Source organism: Gorilla gorilla, chromosome X, assembly GCF_029281585.2.
Source record: "Gorilla gorilla gorilla isolate KB3781 chromosome X, NHGRI_mGorGor1-v2.1_pri, whole genome shotgun sequence".
NCBI classification, from domain to species: Eukaryota; Metazoa; Chordata; class Mammalia; order Primates; family Hominidae; genus Gorilla; species Gorilla gorilla.
The window spans coordinates 65,083,075-65,104,165 of record NC_073247.2 but is presented as its reverse complement, the minus strand read 5'-3'; the positions used below and the strand labels follow the sequence as shown (position 1 = coordinate 65,104,165).

The following is a 21,091-nucleotide window of genomic DNA, read 5'->3' as shown; positions in this document are numbered from 1 at the left end:
TAGTTGAGGAGATCTATAGTCAGAGAGGTGGTTTTGCTCAAGGTATCCCAGCTCTATGTGGATGGTCTGATTCCAAAGCCCAAATGAGCTAATTTTACTGTCCTATAGAGAGAAGAAAATAGGGAAGAGCCAGAGCTGGGGGAGGGGGTACACTAGAGGGAGGGGCTACTTTGGGTTTTATCTCTAGCAAGGAAGTGACTGAGATACCTTTGGGGCCAATGCAGGGCCAGGCCGGCAGAAGGCAGGGTGGGTGGGGCTGAGTCAGAGGAGAAGGGATAAATGCCAGGTCCTAACCCAAGTACCCACCCGTCATTCGTTCGTCCTCAGTGCAGGGCAACAGGTAAGAGCTGCTTTCAGCCTGGCACCCTATCTCTGGTCTGCCAGCTGGTCTCTCAGGGCTGTACACACTGACTCTCTGGTCTGAGTAGATCTGACTTTTTCCTTTGTTTGTTTCTTAGAATCTGTCTCTTTTTCATTTTCTTTTTAACTCCCATGTCTCTTTCTGTCTTTCCTCATTTTCAGCTTTCTTCTCTCTTTTTCCCTTCGTTACTTTCTTTTGTTAGTTTTCAAGATCATTCATTTCATTTCATCATTCTCTGACACTCTTGCTTTCTCTTATTTTTCCCTCCTCTGAATTCTAACTATCTTTTTCTCTAAATTTCTTTCTCTCCCCCGTTTTGTCTCTTTCCTCGGCTTTGTATCTCTCCGTCTCTGTGTTTCTGTCTCTCTCTTCCTCTCTATCAAGAACGATGGCTTAATATTTCTTCCTGAAATTCCCCATTCCTCTCTCGCTTTGACTCCCTCTACCTGCTGGGCTGACAGCAGAGCTCAGTGGGTCAGAGCCCATGGGGAGCCTAGGGGTGGGGGAAGAGCTAGGGAGGGAAACTAAGAGGATGTGGGGGTGATGGGAATGATGAATTGGGTAACGAGAGATTTGGGGAATTGAGAGATGAATAATTAGCAGAAATAAGTGAAGAAAGTGGAAGAGGAATGTAGTGTCACTATACAGAAAGTAAACAGATTTCTATTCTCATCCTAATTCACTGTGAGACCCTAGGCAAGTCATTCACCCTCTGAAAAAAAGGCTTGGCCTGTAATTTCCACCACCCTTTCTAGTTTTGATTTTGTGATCTTCTAAATTTTCCTGTTTCTAAGAATTTCTGATTCTCTGATTACAGTTATCTAAAGTTCTGTATGATTCTTCCATGGTGGGAAAGGGGTACTAGGAAGAGAAGTAAGGCCTGATGTTTCCAACTCCTGAAGAGAAATTACCACTTCCCTTCCAGACCTAATTGACTTTTGCAAAGCAGGCCACAAAAGGGGTGGGGGGGGGGGTGGGGGACAATAAATGCTGCAATGAGTGTTTTCTGGCTGTCTGCTGGGGTAGAGTTGCAGTTGGCCCTTTTGACCTCTGGGAGTACAGATTGGGTGCTGACACAAGAGAGGATTTTAAAGTCGTAGGGAAAAACTTTCAGTAATGATCTGTTACTTGGTCTCAAATTTCACCATCATCTCTTTGGTTAAAAGTATTGTTTTAAGAAGATGCCTGGCAAGCATTACCACACATTAGGTACATAAGTTATTGAATGGTAGAGTAAATGAATATTCAACAGTACCTGAAATTCCACTGTAGTTACAGATCTGTTCCTTTGGTAAGGCATTGGTGACAAATGGCATATGACCTGGAAAGAGGCCTATGTTAGTGCAGCAGAGGAGATAAATGTCTAGAGTCAGGCCCTCAGTCAAGAAAAAAAGGTAGTAATATTTGAATCACAGATCCATAATGGTTAAGTTAGGAATCTCTGGAAACAGATTGCCTAGGTTCAAATCCTGCTTCTCCTATGTACTAGCTTTCTGATCTAGACAGGTTACTTAATCTTTTTGGGATTCAGTTTCCCTATCATCACAGAGTTGACATGAGAACACGGCCTGGCACAGAGGGCTCTGTAAGTGTTTGACTATCAGAACTAGGCGGAATCTATGAAATTATCTAGTCCAATGTCAGTGGAGAAACGGAAGCCCAGAGAGGGGAATTACAGAGCCCAAGTTCACACAATAAATTGTAACAGGATTGGGACAAGAATCAATTCTCTAGCTTCCCAAACCCAGCCTGGTATATTCATGTGACTTCCCTTGGCTGTACGTTCATTTTTTCTACATGGGAAATGGAGAAAATAAAAATAATAAAGTCTATCAATTAAATATAATATTTAACACTTTTTTACTGTTTACTCTGGGATAGGTACTCTGCTAAATCCTTTATATGGATTATCTTACTGAATCTTCACAACATTCCTGTGATGCAGATTGTCCTTGTTATTACCAACATTTTCCAGATATAAGATGTACAGCAGGGAAGTGACTTTTCTAAGGTCCCAAAGCTAGTGAGTAGTGGAGCCAGGATTCAAACCCAAGTAGTTTGGCTCTAAAGCCTATGCTCTTTATACCCTAAATTGACTAAAATGCTTCCTTGATTCAATTTTACTCACTCTAGTCTCTTGGTAGGTAATGAGATGGAATAGAAACAGAGCCCATGGTAACTAGACTACAAGGTCATGGGTATAATGATGGCCAGGCAGAATGAGGCAGAGCAAATTTCAGGAAAGGAGTAACAGAACAAGAGAAATGAGAACAGGAGCTTGAAAGAACTTGAGAATTCAACAAATTCCAAGAAGTGGTCTATATTTTCCCAGGACCCTGAGCATATCATGGCCAAAAGCCCCCTAGTAATGATGTGTGTTAATTTCTCCTGTTTTTATATACAGGAGGTAGGTCTTCTCCACCATCCCAAGGCAGGACTGGACTTTGCCTCCAATATTGGGGGCTCTCCTTCCCACTACATACCCCAATGTTGTTGGCATTATTGTTGCCAGTATTGATGTTAGGGGAGTTTACAGGAGCCTGGAGCCTCATCATCTGCCTTGCCTGCACTTCTGGGCCATCCACTTCTTACCACCAATAGCCAGGGCCAGCTCTAGCCAGATGCTCAGACGTGATTCCAGGAAGGGGCTCCTCTTCTCTCCCACGCCCTGGTCTCAGCTTGGGGAGTGGTCAGACCCCAATGGCGATAAACTCTGGCAACTTTATCTGTGGTCTGCAGGCTCAGCCCCAAGTGCTTTAGCTTTCACAAGCAGGCAGGGGAAGGGAAACACATATCTCCAGATATGAGGTAGGCCCTGGATCCAATTCCTTACCTACCATGTGAAGTGGCCATAATTACCTCACGTTTGACAGCTGATGAAGGCCAAGATCCAGAGAGGGGAAGTGATTTGAACAAGAACATCCAACAATGAAATTGGAGAGCTGGAATTTTAATAAGAAAAGCTAACATTTATTGAAGATTTACTATGTGCCAAACACTACACTAAAGGCTTAACTTGGATTGTTTCATTTAGTCCCTCCAACAACCCTTCTGTCTTTTCCAATTTCAGGGCCCACATGCCTTGGCCCCACATACCAACCCAGGCTGCTGTGACAGCCCATGAGAGGGGGAGAGGTTGCTCTGGGATGGAACAAGAAAAAGAGGTTGTTTTGTGAGGTAGGGGGAGGGTGCTTGTTCTATGAGATCAGGAAGGGAGGGAGATGAAGGAGGTTGCCATATGAGGGCAGGGCCATGAGCTGACCTGTCCCTCAAAACGTAAGGCTGAGGGTGCTAGTAGATTCTACTCAGTAACTTTCTTCACAGTGTCAGGGCTTTAGTCTTCTCACATTCTCCCATGTCTCTCCCATTGTACTGTCCCTTATCTTGTCTCACTTTTTGACTCTGTCTTTCCAATTTGCCGTTTTTCTTTACATCTGTCTCTCCTTCTTGCTCTCTCTAGCTGTCTTTCTCTTGGTGTCTCTCAGCTCTCACCCCTCTTAACCCTCATCCCCCTGCTTTAGTCACCTCTCTGTCTCTATCCTTTGATCTTGTCATTTTCTCTACTCTCTTCTCTCTGTCCCTCGGTCTCTCTCTCATCTCCCTCAATTAGGGCCATGATTCTCTTCCCCAAACTCACTTAGCCTTTGGCAATTTCTGGCAGCATTTTTTTATCTTTGTGTCTGACTGACTCTCTACCCCTGCTGGATCCTCTCCACTCCTGTTCTCACTTTTATGAATCTTTGTATAATCCTCTAGACTCATTGATCCCTCCTCATGTCCCTTTCGTGTCCCTTGGTCTATCTGTCTCTGCCTTTATCCCTGTGTGCACTATCCCCACCCCCTTTTTCTTTTTTCATTTTCTCTTTCTCTCGACTCAATCTCTGTTTTCATCTCTACCCTGCTCCCTTTCCCTCTACCTTTGATCTCTTTTTCTCCCTCAATTTCTGTTCTTTTAACTCTACCACCACCACCACATCTTTGTTCTCTCTCTACTTTCCTCCTTTTATCTTTCCTAAATTTTCTTTTCTTCTGGCTTTTCTCCTAGTCCCTTCTCCTTCCTCAATTTCAGACTCTGTTCATTCATCAATTTACCCCAAAATTCAACAAATATTTATTGAGTGCCTATATGTCATTTGCTTTCTCTTTTTCTGATCTCTTTGCCCCCTTTCTCTTCTCTGTCTTGGCCTCTGCCTGTTTCACTAATCCATAGACTATGTCTTTGTCCCTGTCTTCCAGCCCCACTGGGACTTGCTTTCACCTCTTCCTATATCTGTGCTTATCCAAGAGACAGGAGCAAATTCAAAGACAGCATAATATCAGGCTGGTGGCACACACTCTGTAGGACCTAGGGCCTACCCTTCCTTCCTGTTCCCTTGATTTCCTTAAACTGATACATGTGACCTCAAGCTCCTTCTCCCTCTCTGGCTGATCCTGCTTAGGAAACACCCTGGGCCAAGCCTCAGGAGCTCTACTCAATGACATATGTTTGCATTAGCAGGCTGAATCTTCACTTGGCTAAGACCAACATTCTTAGAAAGATTCTTGGCCTTAAGTATTGATCAAAGGGTTAGTGGGTTGGCAGTTCTCATCCTGCCACACAAAAACACATTTCAGTGATCCTCATCATCACAGAGGTAGTCAGTGCCAGAATGTGAGTCAGAATCCAGGCTTTCTGACCTCCAGTTAGAACTCTTTCCTTCACCCCTTTGCCCAGTAGTCAGTTTCCTATTTCTTCCTCTCTCATGTTTTATTGGTACATGTTAACATTGAGAAAGAAGTTCTTTCCCTGGAAGGGCAATAAGAGCATCTCAGAGGCAGCAAGTTTTGGGTGGGAAGCTGAAGATGAGGATCAAAGGCTTGGCTTTTTGCCAGGCCCTCATGATGGAACCTCATCTCTTCCATGTCTTCTGCAGGACTTTGGGTTCAAGAATGGTGACTGCAGCCATGCTGCTACAGTGCTGCCCAGTGCTTGCCCGGGGCCCCACAAGCCTCCTAGGCAAGGTGGTTAAGACTCACCAGTTCCTGTTTGGTATTGGACGCTGTCCCATCCTGGCTACCCAAGGACCAAACTGTTCTCAAATCCACCTTAAGGCAACAAAGGCTGGAGGAGGTAAGAAGAGGCTGCTAGCAAAAGGGGAGAATGTTAGGGTCCTGGGGTAAAAGTTCCAAGTTATATTGGCCATCTTTGCCTAATAATTAGGACGGTTCATGTGAAAAGTGTCAAGATAGCATGAACTGGCCCCAAAATATACCCAGAATCTGTCTTCTGCCAGGTTCTCTAGAAAGAGTCTCATTCTCGGCCAGGCACAGTGGCTCATGCCTGTAATCCCAGCACTTTGGGAGGCCGAGGTGAGTGGATCACGAGGTCAGGAGTTCAAGACCACCCTGGCCAAGATGGTGAAATCCCATATCTACTAAAAATAAAAAAATTAGCTGGGAGTGGTTGTGGGCGCCTGTAATCCCAGCTGCTTGGGAGGCTGAGGCAGAGAATTGCTTGAACCCAGGAGGCAGAGGTTGCAGTGAGCCAAGATCGTGCCACTGCACTCCAGCCTGGGCAACAGAGCGAGAATCTGTCAAAGAAAAGAAAAGAAAAGAAAAAGTCTCACTGTCATGTCCCTCACACACTATACTCCAGACATGCTGAAACTACTTAAAATTGCCTAAATCAACTATTCTGTCAAGAGTTTGTGCCTTTGCTCCTGTCAGATTACCCTCTCGTAGACCCTGTACTGGAGAATCTCATACTTCTCATTTGACACTAAGCTTGGCCATCATCTCCTCTGCAAAGCCTGCTTAGACCTCCAAACTGTCTAATTCCAATTCTGGCTCATTTCCCCTCCCTCTTCTGGACTTCTGTAGTCCATGTACTTCCTCTATCCCAGCACTGTCCACAATGTGTCTTCAGTGTATGCCATTCCCACCAGTTTAGTAGCTCCCCTGGCACAGGGACCAGACTCATCTATCTCTGTGTCTCTACAATAGCCTGAGATAGGGCTTTAGGGGTACATTAGATCTCAGCAATTATTGTTGAGCTGAACTTATGACTAGAAATGCACCCCAAATTACTCTCTTACCTTTGCATAGATTCTCCATCTTGGGCGAAGGGCCACTGTCCCTTCATGCTGTCGGAACTCCAGGATGGGAAGAGCAAGATTGTGCAGAAGGCAGCCCCAGAAGTCCAGGAGGATGTGAAGGCTTTCAAGACAGGTTGGAGTCAAGTTCCACCTTATGCAACCTTTACTCCTAATGCTTGAACACACTACGTCACAGTCCTGAGCTAGGCTAATACAAAAGCAGCCAGTACACATCCCATGATGAGAAGTCCAGTCTTTCCAGGGGAGCCATGGTAGGCAACAGTTTAGGCTGTATGCTGAAGCACACCATACCTGACAAACACATATGTACGGGCTCCTGAAACTTTTAGTCATTATTCTAAGATGAGCCCTCTAGAATTTTGACTCCTCTTTTTCAGGTGGCTAAACTGATCCCAACAGGCTGGGGTCCCACATTTCAGCAAGACCACTCTATGAGAATATGGATTTGCATGAAAGAGAAAGAGCTGGGAGTAGGTACCTCCATTAACCAGGGTGCAGATCCCCAGGTCAACTTAATTAGTGCAGACCACCCAAGATAATCACCCTTGAGATATGGCCACACTGTTGACATCTTTCATAGGCCCCTTTGGGATATCATTAAGGACAAAAACTTCAAAATTGAAATTTAATGATGTTTAGAAAAGAAGAGTAAGGTACATTATCCTGCATCTACTTTCTAAATGCAGGACCCAGGGTGGCTGCTCCAGTTACCTGACCCAAGGGAAAATCCTAGTGGAGAGAAGTATGATTCACCTTATAGAAGGTTTCCTAACAATGTAATAGTCTCCATTCAGGGGGATAAATAGAAGCTCACCTTGGAGAAGATTTCTTCTCGCTGTAGAAGCTGCCCTTACCTTATAAACTTGAATTTTCATGTGTTGCATTGAGCTTAAAGAGGACAACACGTGCTTTCTTTTTCCCCCATTCTCTTCATGGCCAATGAATCTCACATTCCGTCTCAGATCTGCCTAGCTCCCTGGTCTCAGTCAGCCTAAGGAAGCCATTTTCCGGTCCCCAGGAGCAGGAGCAGATCTCTGGGAAGGTCACACACCTGATTCAGAACAATATGCCTGGTGAGTTTGCTGAGGTGGAAAAAAAGGGGACCAGAATAGGGAAGGCATTCTGAAAGGGCCTCTGTCACAGTAGGGGAAACAGTACAGAAGGGCCTTGGAACCAAAGGAAATTTGAGTTTAAAATTTAATGCTGGCACTTGCTGGATCTAGGTGTTTTGGCAAGTAAGACACTTTCCTTCAGTGGCATTTAATACCTACCTCAATAGGTCACCATGAGAAGAAAGTAAAATTACATTTATGGAAGTGTTTCTAATGAGGCTTCATTAAATATTAGGCTTACTTCCATTATTTCTTCTCTATGCTTCCCTCAAAAACTTTCACCCTTCATAGAGCACCTTTTCCCCATTCTTATATGTTTATATTCCTTTCCATAATGACATTTACATTATTTTCTAATGTAAAAGGAATATGATTCATGGTAAAATATTTTTCAACATATACAGGAAAGTATAAGGAGGGAAATTTAAGTCATGCAGAGTTCCACCATTAAGTTTTTGTTATATTTTCTCCCAGATATTTTTCTATGGCTACACACACACACACACACACACACACACACACCCTCTGCTCTATTCACCACACCCACGCTTTTGTTAGAAGTGTGATCTTATTTTACCTGGAGTTTGTTATGCTGTTTTGTTCACTTAAAAATATGTCATGGGTATAGTATGGATTCAACATCATTCAGTTAATCAAGCATCTACAATTTAAGTTGTTGTTTCCAATTTTTTGTATTCTCTCAGTTTAGATTGTAGGTTGGTTTTACATACATACAAATGTACTCAAAGAAAATGTATAGTATTACTTTTTTCAATTTTTATTTTTACCTAATATCTTGCTATATATTTTACTCTGTGCCTTTTTTTCACTCAACAATATACTGTGGAAATGCTTCCACTTTAACACATATGTATCTACCTTATTTTGCAATGCTTCAAAATATTTTGTAGTATAGATATAACAGAGATTATTTGGCTACTCCTCTATTTGGTTGCTTCCAATTTTTTCTATTACAAGCAGTGGTGCAACAAACATCCTTGAATGTATCTCCTTGTGTACACAGGCAAGTGTTTCTCCAGGATAGACACTCAGTGGTGGAAATTCTTGGGATGTAAGGATGTGTACATTTTTGATATTAATAAATTTTGTCAATTAGCCCTCCAACATGGCTGTACCAGTTATCAAGGAGGGTATCCATAGTCTCATACCCTTACCAGCCCTTGATATTATCAAACTTTAAATCTTTATCAATTGATAGGTGAAATTCTGTTTTCCCAGTTTTATTTTTCCTGATTAAGAATCTTTTTCTACATTTATTGAATTGTCTGTTCATATTCTATGCCCATTTTTCTACTGAGTTGAAATTTTTCATGTTAATTTTTCAGAGATTATATAATAAATTCTGAGTATCAATCATTTGTCTGTTAAGTATGCTGCAAATATTTCTCTAGATATGTCAGTATGTGCATTTAAAAAACTTTTGATATGTATTTCCAAACATCTCTGCAGCAAGGATGTTACCAGTTTGCACCTCCAGCAGCCATATAAATTGCTGTCTGCAACATGATTTCTGTCTCACGTAAAGAGTTCTAGAGTTTAACAAGCTCTTTGGCAAACGTTATTTCAATTTATCCTAGAAATAAAGTTACCCCATTTTGTAGTGGTAATGGTTAAAGAAGTGGGCTCTGAGTTACCTACTTGATGAACACTTACTTGCTGCATGACCCTGGTCAAGTTGTCTAACACTTAATGCCCCAGTTCCCTCATCTGTAAAATGGAGATACTAATAGAACTGTCCATGGAGCATTGTTGTGAGGAATAAATTAAATATTTATAAAGTTCCTAGGAAAGAACTTACATGTATTAGGCATTCATTAAATGTTAGCTATAATAATATAATTGAATATTAGCTATCTTTATTAGTATTATTATGACTACTAATACTATAGCAGTAATAATACTACTATTACCATGTGCCATTTATTAGTTTGAATATATTACATGTTGTTGGTTGTCAGATGCTCACAACTCTCCAAGGAAAGTATTATTAGCCTCATTCTACAAATAAAGAAATTTAAAGTAAGAAAGAAGATTCATGACTTGTTCAAGGCCACACAGCTAGGAAGTGGCAAAGAGATTGCTAGAAACAAGATCTGTTGATACTCCTTCCAGTGAGACTGAAAGCAGTGATTCTAGTAAGGAGGCTGCCACACCAACCCGGGAAGAGAGATGAGGCCATAAGAAAGTCTAAATGAATGTGTGAATGAACTACTGAGTGAAAGAGTGAATGAGTAAGCAAAAGGATGGCTGAATGAAGTAGTAGAGAGTTAATGTGGTCCATAAGTCAATGACTGAGCAAATAAATGAATATGTGGAAAAAGAGTTGGAGAACTCAAAATCAGCAACATGGGTAAAATACAGACTAGCCAGGGAGAGACTTAAAATGAATTCTTTTCATCCTCATATCTGCTCCTGCAGGAAACTATGTCTTCAGTTATGACCAGTTTTTCAGGGACAAGATCATGGAGAAGAAACAGGATCACACCTACCGTGTGTTCAAGACTGTGAACCGCTGGGCTGATGCATATCCCTTTGCCCAACATTTCTCTGAGGCATCTGTGGCCTCAAAGGATGTGTCCGTCTGGTGTAGTAATGATTACCTGGGCATGAGCCGACACCCTCAGGTCTTGCAAGCCACACAGTGAGTAGTAGGCTTTCAGCCATCAGCAGTGGCCAGAGGAGATGAAAAACCACACATGGAAAAAAAAAGAGGCAGAGCTGGCAGTGGAAACCTGGGTTCTATCACTTCTTTTGTCCAAGGTCCTCCATCATATCTATTCCTTGGATATGAAATAAGTCAACACACCATGTTTCCCAAACTCTTTGGTGTCCAATGCTATGGAGGGGAAGGATGGGAGACCAAGCAAGGCCCACTCTGCCTGAGTTTTTAATCTAGCTGCAGAATTAGTATTGCCAGAGATGGAGTGTGACTTCCTCTAGGTCTTCCAAACTACTCAAGCTCAACCTAGCTTCTCCCTCTCTCCCTGAGTACCTCCAGTCCTAGAAGGAAGGCACATGTCTCCCTATCCTCCCCATCCTTCCCTCTACTTTGTCTCATAGGACACAGTTTATATAGGATCACTAACTCAACATTGACTCCCATCAAGGAAGAGAAACCTACCCAGTTCCTCGATGCCTGACGAGAGTTTCTTTTTCTCCTTTTCTCCTATTTTCTCCTGGCCAGGGAGACCCTGCAGCGTCATGGTGCTGGAGCTGGTGGCACCCGCAACATCTCAGGCACCAGTAAGTTTCATGTGGAGCTTGAGCATGAGCTGGCTGAGCTGCACCAGAAGGACTCAGCTCTGCTCTTCTCCTCCTGCTTTGTTGCCAATGACTCTACTCTCTTCACCTTGGCCAAGATCCTGCCAGGTAAGCCTGAGGCCTGAGCTTTGTTCAGGGCTGGTATCCTGCAATACAGCATCCAGTTTCACTGGTTCCATCACTCCTTCCCTGTATTTGGAGTTCCCTCACTCCCATTGTTCTTCCTTCTTATCCACCTTGCATATCCTCAACACTGGATAATTATATCCCTCTGCTTTCTCCCCTTCTGCACGTAGAGAGGACCATCACCAGGGAACATTACCCCACCTCACAGAAAGGAAACACTATAAATTCATCACCTCCCAACTCAACTGAGCTCTTAACACACATACATAGTTATTTTATGTCTCCACAGGAGCTTTTTCAAACTTTTTCTCCTCTTCTAAAACCTCTGACTACCTTCTCCTCCACACTTAGCAAATAACCTCACATCTTACTTCACAACAAAAACAGAAGCCCCAGACAGAGAATCCTTATTTATTGCCACCAAACCTACAAACTTATCTAATTGTTCATCTAGCCTTGCCTCATTCTTTCCTTTTACAATGGAAGGCATATCTCTCTTTCTGCCTAAAGCCAATCCCTTCACTTGTACACTGGTTCCCATATTCCCAGTCTCCTACTCTCTAGTCTGTAATGTCCTCACCTCATACGCCTTGTTGTCCTTCCACCAAGGCCCAATCCAGAATGAATACAACTCTTCATCTTCACTATATCAATTCCGGGCTCATACAGTTGCTCAGACAGGAGTCACTAAAAATTCATAGTCTTAACCTCTACTGGGTTCTCCATGGTCTCTGACAATCCCATTTCCCTGGTCAGTTCTCGAAGTTTATGGGGCAGTTTTGCCAAACCACCATTATCCTCAGCCTTCCCGCACCCCCTCCTCCCCATCTCCCTCAGCAGACAACTTCATGTTCTACTACATTCAAAATAGAAGATACCAGACAGCAATGTCCTTGACTCCCAGCCACAAAGCACCTACAAACTCATAAGCATCTTCAAATGTCCTCTCCTCACTCCTTCTCTTCTGTCATAGTGGAAGAAGTATCCTTTTTCTTGTGACTAATCCTTCCACTGTTGCTCTGTGCCCCATTCCCCTCTACCACCTTAGGAATCTTGACCTATTGGCTCTCTCCTCCTCTCCTGTATCTTCAGCCTCTGCCTCTCTTTAAACATGTTTTCAAGTCTCTTGTATCTTATAAAAAAAATTGCCTCAACCCCTGATCACTCTCTAGCTACTGCCCTCTTTCCTCCCTATAACAGGCAAACTGCTTGAGAGAAGTCTTCGCTCTTACTATCTACTTCCTCACCTCCTGCTGATTCTTCAGCACAGCAAAAATATTACCACCACTTCTCAGAAACTTTTTTTGAGCTCACCCATAAGCCCCAACTAAACTCAACATCTTTAAGTTGTTTTTAGTCCATCCCCTCCTCAACCATTAGAATTAAATTTCTTTCCATCTCTACTGCCAGCATCCTAGCCTGATCCAACATCATTTTTTAAAGAAAATTTTACCTTTGCCCTCCAACAATCTATTCTTTACAACAGTCAGAATTTTTTTAATGCAAAACTATCTTTGTCACCCCACCCTCAGCCCTGGTCAAAACCCTTTAGTGGACCCCCATTCCCCCAGGACCAAATCCAAATTTCTTATCACAGCTTCTAAAGTTCTCAATAATCTGGCTTCTATGTATCTCTTCGGTCTCACCTTTTTGCATCCCTCCTCTCACTATTTCATTCAGTAATACATTCATTCATATACTCATTCACTTACTTATAAATCAGTCATCAGTTTATTTATCCATTCATTTAATAAATGTTTACTTAGCATCTACTGTGTGCTTACTCTTATACTGGACACCAGAGACAGAGAGATAATAAGATGTTTTTGCTCCCATGCAACTCCCAGTCTGCTTGTCTTTCAAGCCATTTTCTCCAGAAAGCCATAACTCATTTTCTCAGGTGGAAGTTATCCCTTAATCTTATAAAAAGGCCACAGTTCCTTGATGGCAGTGCAGTTGGTGGCAGGGGTTGGGGAGGTCCAGGAATCAACTCCCTCTACCAATTTCACATGCCCACCTGCCCCACCAGGATTGCCCAGTAAAAAGCCCTGCATTCTTCAAATCTTTCTGGACCTTAGCTTTCTCACTTGTATAGTAAAGGGATGAATCCCATGATCACTAACAGCCCTGCCAGCTCTGACATGCCATAAGCTTATGATTCCAACAGTAAAAGCCTGATAAATATCCATCCCTGTAACCACAAGCAGATGCTACCTGGAATGGATGGAATTTCATCTAGACTAGGAACAATCTAGCATCAGTCCGAGTCAACAAACATTCCCTGGGGTAATCCCTTTTTCAAGTCTTGATCTTATATATTGGGGAGAAGGAAAATAGGTCCTGTCCTCAAAAAACTCTGAAGCTTCTTGGGAAATTAAATGTTCTTCCACCCCAAGGCAGTCAGAGGCTAGACTAGGGTTACAAATGACTGGAGGGAAGGAGGTAGGGGTCAGAATTTGGGAACAGTGAAGTCCTTCCAAGGGAGAAAGAAGTGTCACAAAAGTTCCCAGAGAAGGAAGAAGCAGAGCAAGGTCTTCAAAGGGAAGAAAGGGTTGGCCCTTTTCTTTGCCAGGTCAAACCTGAAGGTTGAAGTGGGAGTACTGGGACAGAAGCTTAAGGATTATACATCTGCTTCCTCAGGGTGCGAGATTTACTCAGACGCAGGCAACCATGCTTCCATGATCCAAGGTATCCGTAACAGTGGAGCAGCCAAGTTTGTCTTCAGGCACAATGACCCTGACCACCTAAAGAAACTTCTAGAGAAGTCCAACCCTAAGATACCCAAAATTGTGGCCTTTGAGACTGTCCACTCCATGGATGGTATGTATATGAGTGAGTGTATGTTTACTAGTGTTGGTCTCACAAAAACCATGATGGTCATGATGATGATGATGACGATAACATTATAACAGCTAATATTTATAGTGTTTATTATGTGCCAAGCAAAATTATTAGTATTTTACATGTATTAATTCACTTAATTTTCTGAACAATTCTATGAGATAGGTGTTATTATTATTTTGATTTTTTACATGAGGAAACTGAGACATAAGAGTAATTTGTCTAAGGTCACACAGCTAGTAAATGCCAAAGAATGGAGGCAGCTATTACATTCATCTTATAGGTAAAGAAACTAAAGTTCAGAGTTGGCATCCAATTCATCTTGAGTGGCTCAGCAAGTTGGTGCTAAAGTGAGTATCTGCACCCTAACACATATAACTCCAATTCCTCGAGTAACACTTCTCTTGTTAGAAATGATATGTAAATCAATAATCCCAGTGTTTGGTTTTTATGAAGGAAATTTCAAAAACCATTGCCTAGGATTTTTTTCAAGGTCCAGTATGAAGCATTGGGGTCAAAACAGGTTTTCAAGTCAGAGAGACCTGGGTTCAAATCCCACCTTTGAGAGTTACTGGCTATGACCATGGGTAACTCTTTAACTGTCTAAGCCTCAATTTTCCCAAAGGTAAAATATCTGGTTGTAAGAATTAGAGATGATAGAAACCATTCTAGTTATTATGCTTTAGTAGAATTAAATGATCTTCACACTCCTACCTCCTTTCTTTGCTCAATTGAAACAATGTCCAAAGCTTTCTATTGCTGGCCCTGTTGTGTAGAAATCATGTGTTTTAGGCATCATCTTATGGATTTATTTAAGGGAAGAGGTCCTCAACTCATTTCAGTTTGTCCCTTTTCCAACTGAAACAAAAGAGTCCATAGTATTCCCCGATTTAGGTATCTTAAGTGGCATGTAATGACTATACACACAGGCTCTAAAACCAGACTATCCATGTTCAAATCCTAGCATGACCATTTACTAGCTTGGGCAAGCTTCTTAATTGCTCTGTGTCTCAGTTCTCAGTTGCTTATTTGAAAAATGTAAGTGATAATAATTAAATAGGTATGCAAATTAAGTGAGTTAATATATGTAAGAAACTTACTATTATGACCACTCCCACATTTCTAACACTAGCAATAAAGTAAAACTATCCTATCCCTTTTGTGTATTTCTACCACTGAGACTATTCAAATTCATTATTTCTCTAGTGGAAACTATGTTGGTACCATTCTACCTCGTTACATTTGCAAATAAATAGTTATTTACCTATTTTGGGGGGTGCAAACTCTGCCCAAACTGTTGATCCTTAGGCTGAATCTCTCCCATTGAAATGATGCTAGGCTGAACACAGCAGAAACAGGAAAATAGACATTGTCAGAATGAAGTAAAAATAGAAAGACAAAGAGTCAAGCCTTGATCCCAGGCTGGGGAACACACACACATGCGCACACACACGTACACACACACACACACACACACACACAGAGAGAGAGAAGGCAGGGATGAGATACAGGCAATCGATCCATACACAGAGGTTTGTAATAGTTCTAAATGAACGCGCACATCCTCCTTCCTCTCTACAACACCCTTTTCCAACCCAAAGTAGGCATGGATGGGAAATTCCACACTGGAGATGGAGCTGGGGAAGGGTTATGATGTCCTACCTCTATCCCTTGGCTTTGCTCAGGTGCCATCTGTCCCCTCGAGGAGTTGTGTGATGTGTCCCACCAGTATGGGGCCCTGACCTTCGTGGATGAGGTCCATGCTGTAGGACTGTATGGGTCCCGGGGCGCTGGGATTGGGGAGCGTGATGGAATTATGCATAAGATTGACATCATCTCTGGAACTCTTGGTAAGTGAATGCTTTGGGCCTTCTTATATACCCTCCAGAGAGGAGGCCCTTACAAAATTCTTTTCTGCCTCCTCCCCAAAGCTATAGGGGTTGTTTGGACAGAATTCACAGCCCCAGGCTGCTGCCATCCTGGACTCCCTCTCTCCACTCGCATCCCACTGCAGAGTTGATGAGAAAGTCTGGTAGAGTTTTTTGAAAAGACCTTGAACTAGGCCAAATAGTTAGATTCAACTTGAGTATGTGAAGAGCTGTGTTTCTAAACCCCTCCCCCACCCTAGCCCCAAGCTTCATCTTAGCTCCACTCCTGACCCTATCCAGCTAAAGGTCCCCACCCAGCTCCTGCCTATCTAGTCATTGCATATGGCAAGACTTGAAAGTCCTATCTCAAAGCAGCAGAATTATCAGCTACGACTGCCTTGTCATGGACAGATGAGCAGAGGCCTGGGAAGACAGCCTGGAGCCTCAACTTCTGGTGCACCCCCTTGTGTTATCTGGCACATGATCCTGTTGCTCTGGGACTGATTATGGGATCTGTGTATATCTTCTTCCTTTCTGTCTCCAGGCAAGGCCTTTGGCTGTGTGGGCGGCTACATCGCCAGCACCCGTGACTTGGTGGACATGGTGCGCTCCTATGCTGCAGGCTTCATCTTTACCACTTCTCTGCCCCCCATGGTGCTCTCTGGAGCTCTAGAATCTGTGCGGCTGCTCAAGGGAGAGGAGGGCCAAGCCCTGAGGCGAGCCCACCAGCGCAATGTCAAGCACATGCGCCAGCTACTCATGGACAGGGGCCTTCCTGTCATCCCCTGCCCCAGCCACATCATCCCCATCCGGGTGAGAGCCCCACCATGCCCATTGCCCTCTCCACCTATTTCTTCTGGGAGCCTCACGCTCCCAACAAACCTACATCTGTTGCTGTCTTCAATTATTTGCTTTCCTGCTAACCATTCCCCTTATTGCCAGCTTTGTTTCCCTTTTTGAAAAATTATCAGCCATTCTGGATTAACCAGTCTTTTCCTTGCATCAGCCATTACCTCATGCTTATTAGATTATCCTAACCCTAACAATAGCGAGTGCTCACAGCCTATAATTCAGAGTTTTTCAAACTGGATCAAGACAATTAATGGGTCACAAAATCAGCTTAGTGGGTTATCATTAGCATTAAAAAAAGAAAAGAAATAGAAAACGTTGGAGTACATCACACATACTAAGGGTATCAATTTGTGAAAAATTTGTATGCATTTTGGGTATTTGCATATATACATGTATATGTGTGTGTTTATGGTCATGGTGTAAAACGTACTTCTTATTGAGAATTGAGGGCAGAAAAATAAAATCAAAAGCCATAGGATTAGCTGCTACTTTGGATCCTCAATATGAGCATTTACTGCCTTTAAAAGTGAACTGCTACTTCTTTCTTAAATAACACATATTCGTGTGAGTCAGTAAGCCAGGGCAGGGAAAGGACACTTATTTGTGACAATTTTGTGGATGAGAAATAGTCACTGCTCTTTAGACTAACCTAGTATTTCCTTTAAACACTCATTTTATGAATTAATTTAGTGACAGCACCCCAGAATTGGTTTGGGGGGGGGTTCCAGAATTGGCTTGGTGGGGGGGTATCTTCTCACCCAGAACCATCCCAAACTAAGATATTAGCTAAGTAAAATCAGTGTGCTTGCTCTGCAAACAGCTTCCAAACAGGGCTCTTGGTACCACCTCTGCTCCATCCTTTTCAAACCAAATTGCTAGCTCTGAGCTCCTCCTTGATAGAAATTCTGGAGCTGCCACTAAGCCCCTAATGGAAAAAAAAATCTATCCCAAAATTCAGTGATGTTCCCTCATCTAGTTCCCTCCGTCTGCTTAATGGAGCTAGTGATGGTGGAGCCAGAGTGGCAGGTACTGATTAGCCTTTCTCCTGAGTCCAGGTGGGCAATGCAGCACTCAACAGCAAGCTCTGTGATCTCCTGCTCTCCAAGCATGGCATCTATGTGCAGGCCATCAACTACCCAACTGTCCCCCGGGGTGAAGAGCTCCTGCGCTTGGCACCCTCCCCCCACCACAGCCCTCAGATGATGGAAGATTTTGTGGGTAAGTTCTCAACATGGGTGCCTACAGGACCTCCCTCCCCTCAGCCCCAGGATCTGAAAGAGAAGCTGAGAGGACAGAGACCATTGAGTTTACAAAATATTTCTGGAACATCTAATGTGTGCCAGCACCTATACTAGGGTCACAAATAAATGAGAAGCAGCCCCTACACTTGTAGGGCTCCAGTTTGGTTGGGGATACCATAGTGAACACAAACAATGACATTAAGGGATGATCAAAGCTCCACAAGGCAGTGCATGATAGAGTTGTTGGATCAGAGAGGAGGGGCCTGACTCAGCCTGAGGGATGCAAGACCCGCTTCCTAGTAGAGGTGACACCTGAGCTGAGTCTTGCAAAGTGAGTGGTATTAAAAGAAAGACGGCATGGAAGAAGTATTCCTACCAGAGGAAGAGCATGAAGATAGGTAAGGAGAATGAGAAGCAGCCAGGGATATATCAAGAACAATAAGCAGGTGGTATTGGAATGTAGGGTCATAGGAATGGAGTGGGGCAGGGGAGTATCAATCTATGAGTCTACAAAGACAACATGAGATAGAGACTGGATTGAGAGGCTTGCAGAGCTGAGTAGTTTGAGATTTACCCTGAAAATGCCAGTTTAGTCAATTCACCTAATGTTTGCTGGATTTCTGTTGGGTAGTTTTGTTTTTGTTTGTTTGTTTGTTTTTGTTTTTGTTTTTTTGAGACAGAGTCTGGCTCTGTAGCCCAGGCTGGAGTGCAGTGGCATGATCTTGACTCACTGCTACCTCTGCCTCCCGGTTCCTGGCTCAAGCAATTCTCCTGCCTCAGCCTCCCAAGTAGCTGGGATTACAGGCACGTGCCACCATGCCTAGCTAATTTTTGTATTTTTAGTAGAGATGGGGTTTCACCATGTTGGCCAGGCTAGTCTCGAACTCCTGACCTCGTAATCCACCTGCCTAGGCCTCCCAAAGTGCTGGGATTACAGGCGTGAGCCACCATGCCCGGCCTGGGTAGTTTTTAATGCAGGGCCTGACATTGAATAGGTGCTCATTCCAGGCCTGTTGGATGAAAGACATGAATGTGGGACCAGATTGTACAGGGTATGGTAGGCCATTAGAAGGATTTTGGTTTTTACTCTGAGAGCCCTTGAAAGGATTTGAGCACAGGACTGATATTTCTGACTCGGGTTTTAACAAAATTGCTCCAACTTCTATGTAGAGAATACACTAAAAGGGAGCAAGGGTGGAAGCAGGGAGACCCAAGAGTGGGCTACAGTAATATCCCAGGTGAGAGATGATGGTGGCTCAGACTTGATCATAATGAAGGCAATAAGAAGTGGTCAGATTTTGAAGGTAGAGCCAAGGGTCTTTGCTGATAGATGGGATATAGGGTAAGAGAGAAAGAGAAAAATAAAGGATAGCTCTGAAATTTTTGGACTGAGCAACTGGAATTGCCATCCACTGAGATGGGAAAAGCTAAAAGTAGAATAGCTTGGTGGAGGGTAAGGACATGAGTAGCTCAGTTGTACTCATAAGTTAGAAATGCATACTAGACATCTAGGTGGAGATGGAGAAAAGCCATTGGATATACAAGATTGGAAACCAGTAGAGTGGCGTGAGCTGGAGATTAAAATTTCTGAACCATCAGCATATAGATGGTCTTTAAAGTCATGTGACTAGACAAGATCAACAAGGGCATGAATACAGAAAAGGCCAAGAACAGAGCCCTGGAACGTACCTGGGGTACTTCCTCCAGCTAGGTCAGGTTCCCTTCTCTGGGTTTTCACACCCCCAGGTGGACCTCCTACCCCAGGTTTCCTGGTCATAGCACCAATGACACAGTATAGTTACTGTCATTATCATTGTCCTCATAGGGCTTGGAGTTCCCAAGCAGACAGTCATTCTTGGGCCACAGCACATCCTATACTTACGGAGTGGTCCAGGCCAGGACAGTATGGCTTCAAATTGTGTCAAAGGAGAGCTTCCCAATCTTTTATAATATATATCCCAACATCCAGATACAAATGGTAATATTCACGGCACACACAGAAGCAAACAGTAGGCTACTTCTGGCCCTGAGGTATCTTGAAGGGTTGAGGGGGATCAATATCTTGGCTCATCTGTACTGTGACAGATTTGGAAGATCTAGTCTAACCCATTTTTTCCCTCCCCTCCCCCTACCACCTTCAGAGAAGCTGCTGCTGGCTTGGACTGCGGTGGGGCTGCCCCTCCAGGATGTGTCTGTGGCTGCCTGCAATTTCTGTCGCCGTCCTGTACACTTTGAGCTCATGAGTGAGTGGGAACGTTCCTACTTCGGGAACATGGGGCCCCAGTATGTCACCACCTATGCCTGAGAAGCCAGCTGCCTAGGATTCACACCCCACCTGCGCTTCACTTGGGTCCAGGCCTCCTCCTGTCTTTTGCTTTGTTGTGTGCCTCTAGCTGAATTGAGCCTAAAAATAAAGCACAAACTGCAGCATGTGTAGCCTTTTATTGGACAGGGAACAGACAAGTGCATTCTGACTCCCTCAGACAAGTGGCAGATCTATGAGGAAACCATAGGTCACTTGTTGGTCACCATTCCATTTTACCAACAGGGAAACAGAATGAGATAGAGGAAGGAAATGCCCAAAAACTACACAGTGAGTTGCAAAGAGCTAGGATACTTGGCAGATTTATTTGAAATGGCTCTTCTCCAGTGGTTTCAATAAAAATCCAGGGATTGACTCTTCACTGGTAATCTGGGCCCTGGAAATCTGGGCCCAGGGTAGCCCCTGAAGCCAGGAAATGAGTCAGCCCTAACCAAATTCCCTAGAAAGGAGTGGTTCCCCAAAACCAAAGAGGTATTTTCCATAAGGGGATATGGATGTCTTCCTCAATCCATTATCCTCTCTCCCTCCCACTGCATCCCACAGAACAGGATTTACCAGTCCCATTCTTTTTCTTTTCTTTTTTTTTTTTTTTTGGAGACTGAATTTCGCTCTTGTTGCCCAGGCTGGAGTGCAATGGCATGATCTCAGCCCACTGCAACCTCCGCCTCCCAGGTACAAGCTATTCTCCTGTCTCAGCCTCCTAAGTAGCTTGGATTACAGGCACGCGCCACCACGCCCAGTTAATTTTTTTGTATTTAGTAGAGACGGGGTCTCACCATGTTAGGCTGGTTGCGAACTCCTGACCTCAGGTGATCCACCCATCTCAGCCTCCCAAAGTGCTGGGATTATAGGCGTGCACCACTGTGCCTGGTCTACCAGTCCCATTTCAAAGGTGAGAAGAGGCTTGGCTAGAGCAAGCACTGTGTTCAAAGCAATGCTCCTACTTTCCAGGTCACAGTATACAGGAAACATTTCCATGGCACACTTAGG

General features: G+C 43.6%; 1 protein-coding gene across 1 annotated transcript; it reads left to right on the top strand.

Moving 5' to 3' along the window:
* Window positions 1-255: 255 nt before the first annotated feature.
* ALAS2 (5'-aminolevulinate synthase 2) lies at window positions 256-20,208 on the top strand. Its single transcript, XM_004064239.4, has 11 exons — window positions 256-340; window positions 5,275-5,471; window positions 6,446-6,568; window positions 7,419-7,529; window positions 10,008-10,230; window positions 10,774-10,958; window positions 13,617-13,796; window positions 15,503-15,667; window positions 16,230-16,498; window positions 17,593-17,755; window positions 19,920-20,208. The coding sequence occupies exons 2-11, from the start codon at window positions 5,291-5,293 to the stop codon at window positions 20,081-20,083; spliced, it is 1,764 nt and encodes a 587-aa protein (XP_004064287.3). The 5' UTR covers window positions 256-340; window positions 5,275-5,290; the 3' UTR covers window positions 20,084-20,208.
* The last annotated feature ends 883 nt before the right edge of the window (window positions 20,209-21,091 follow it).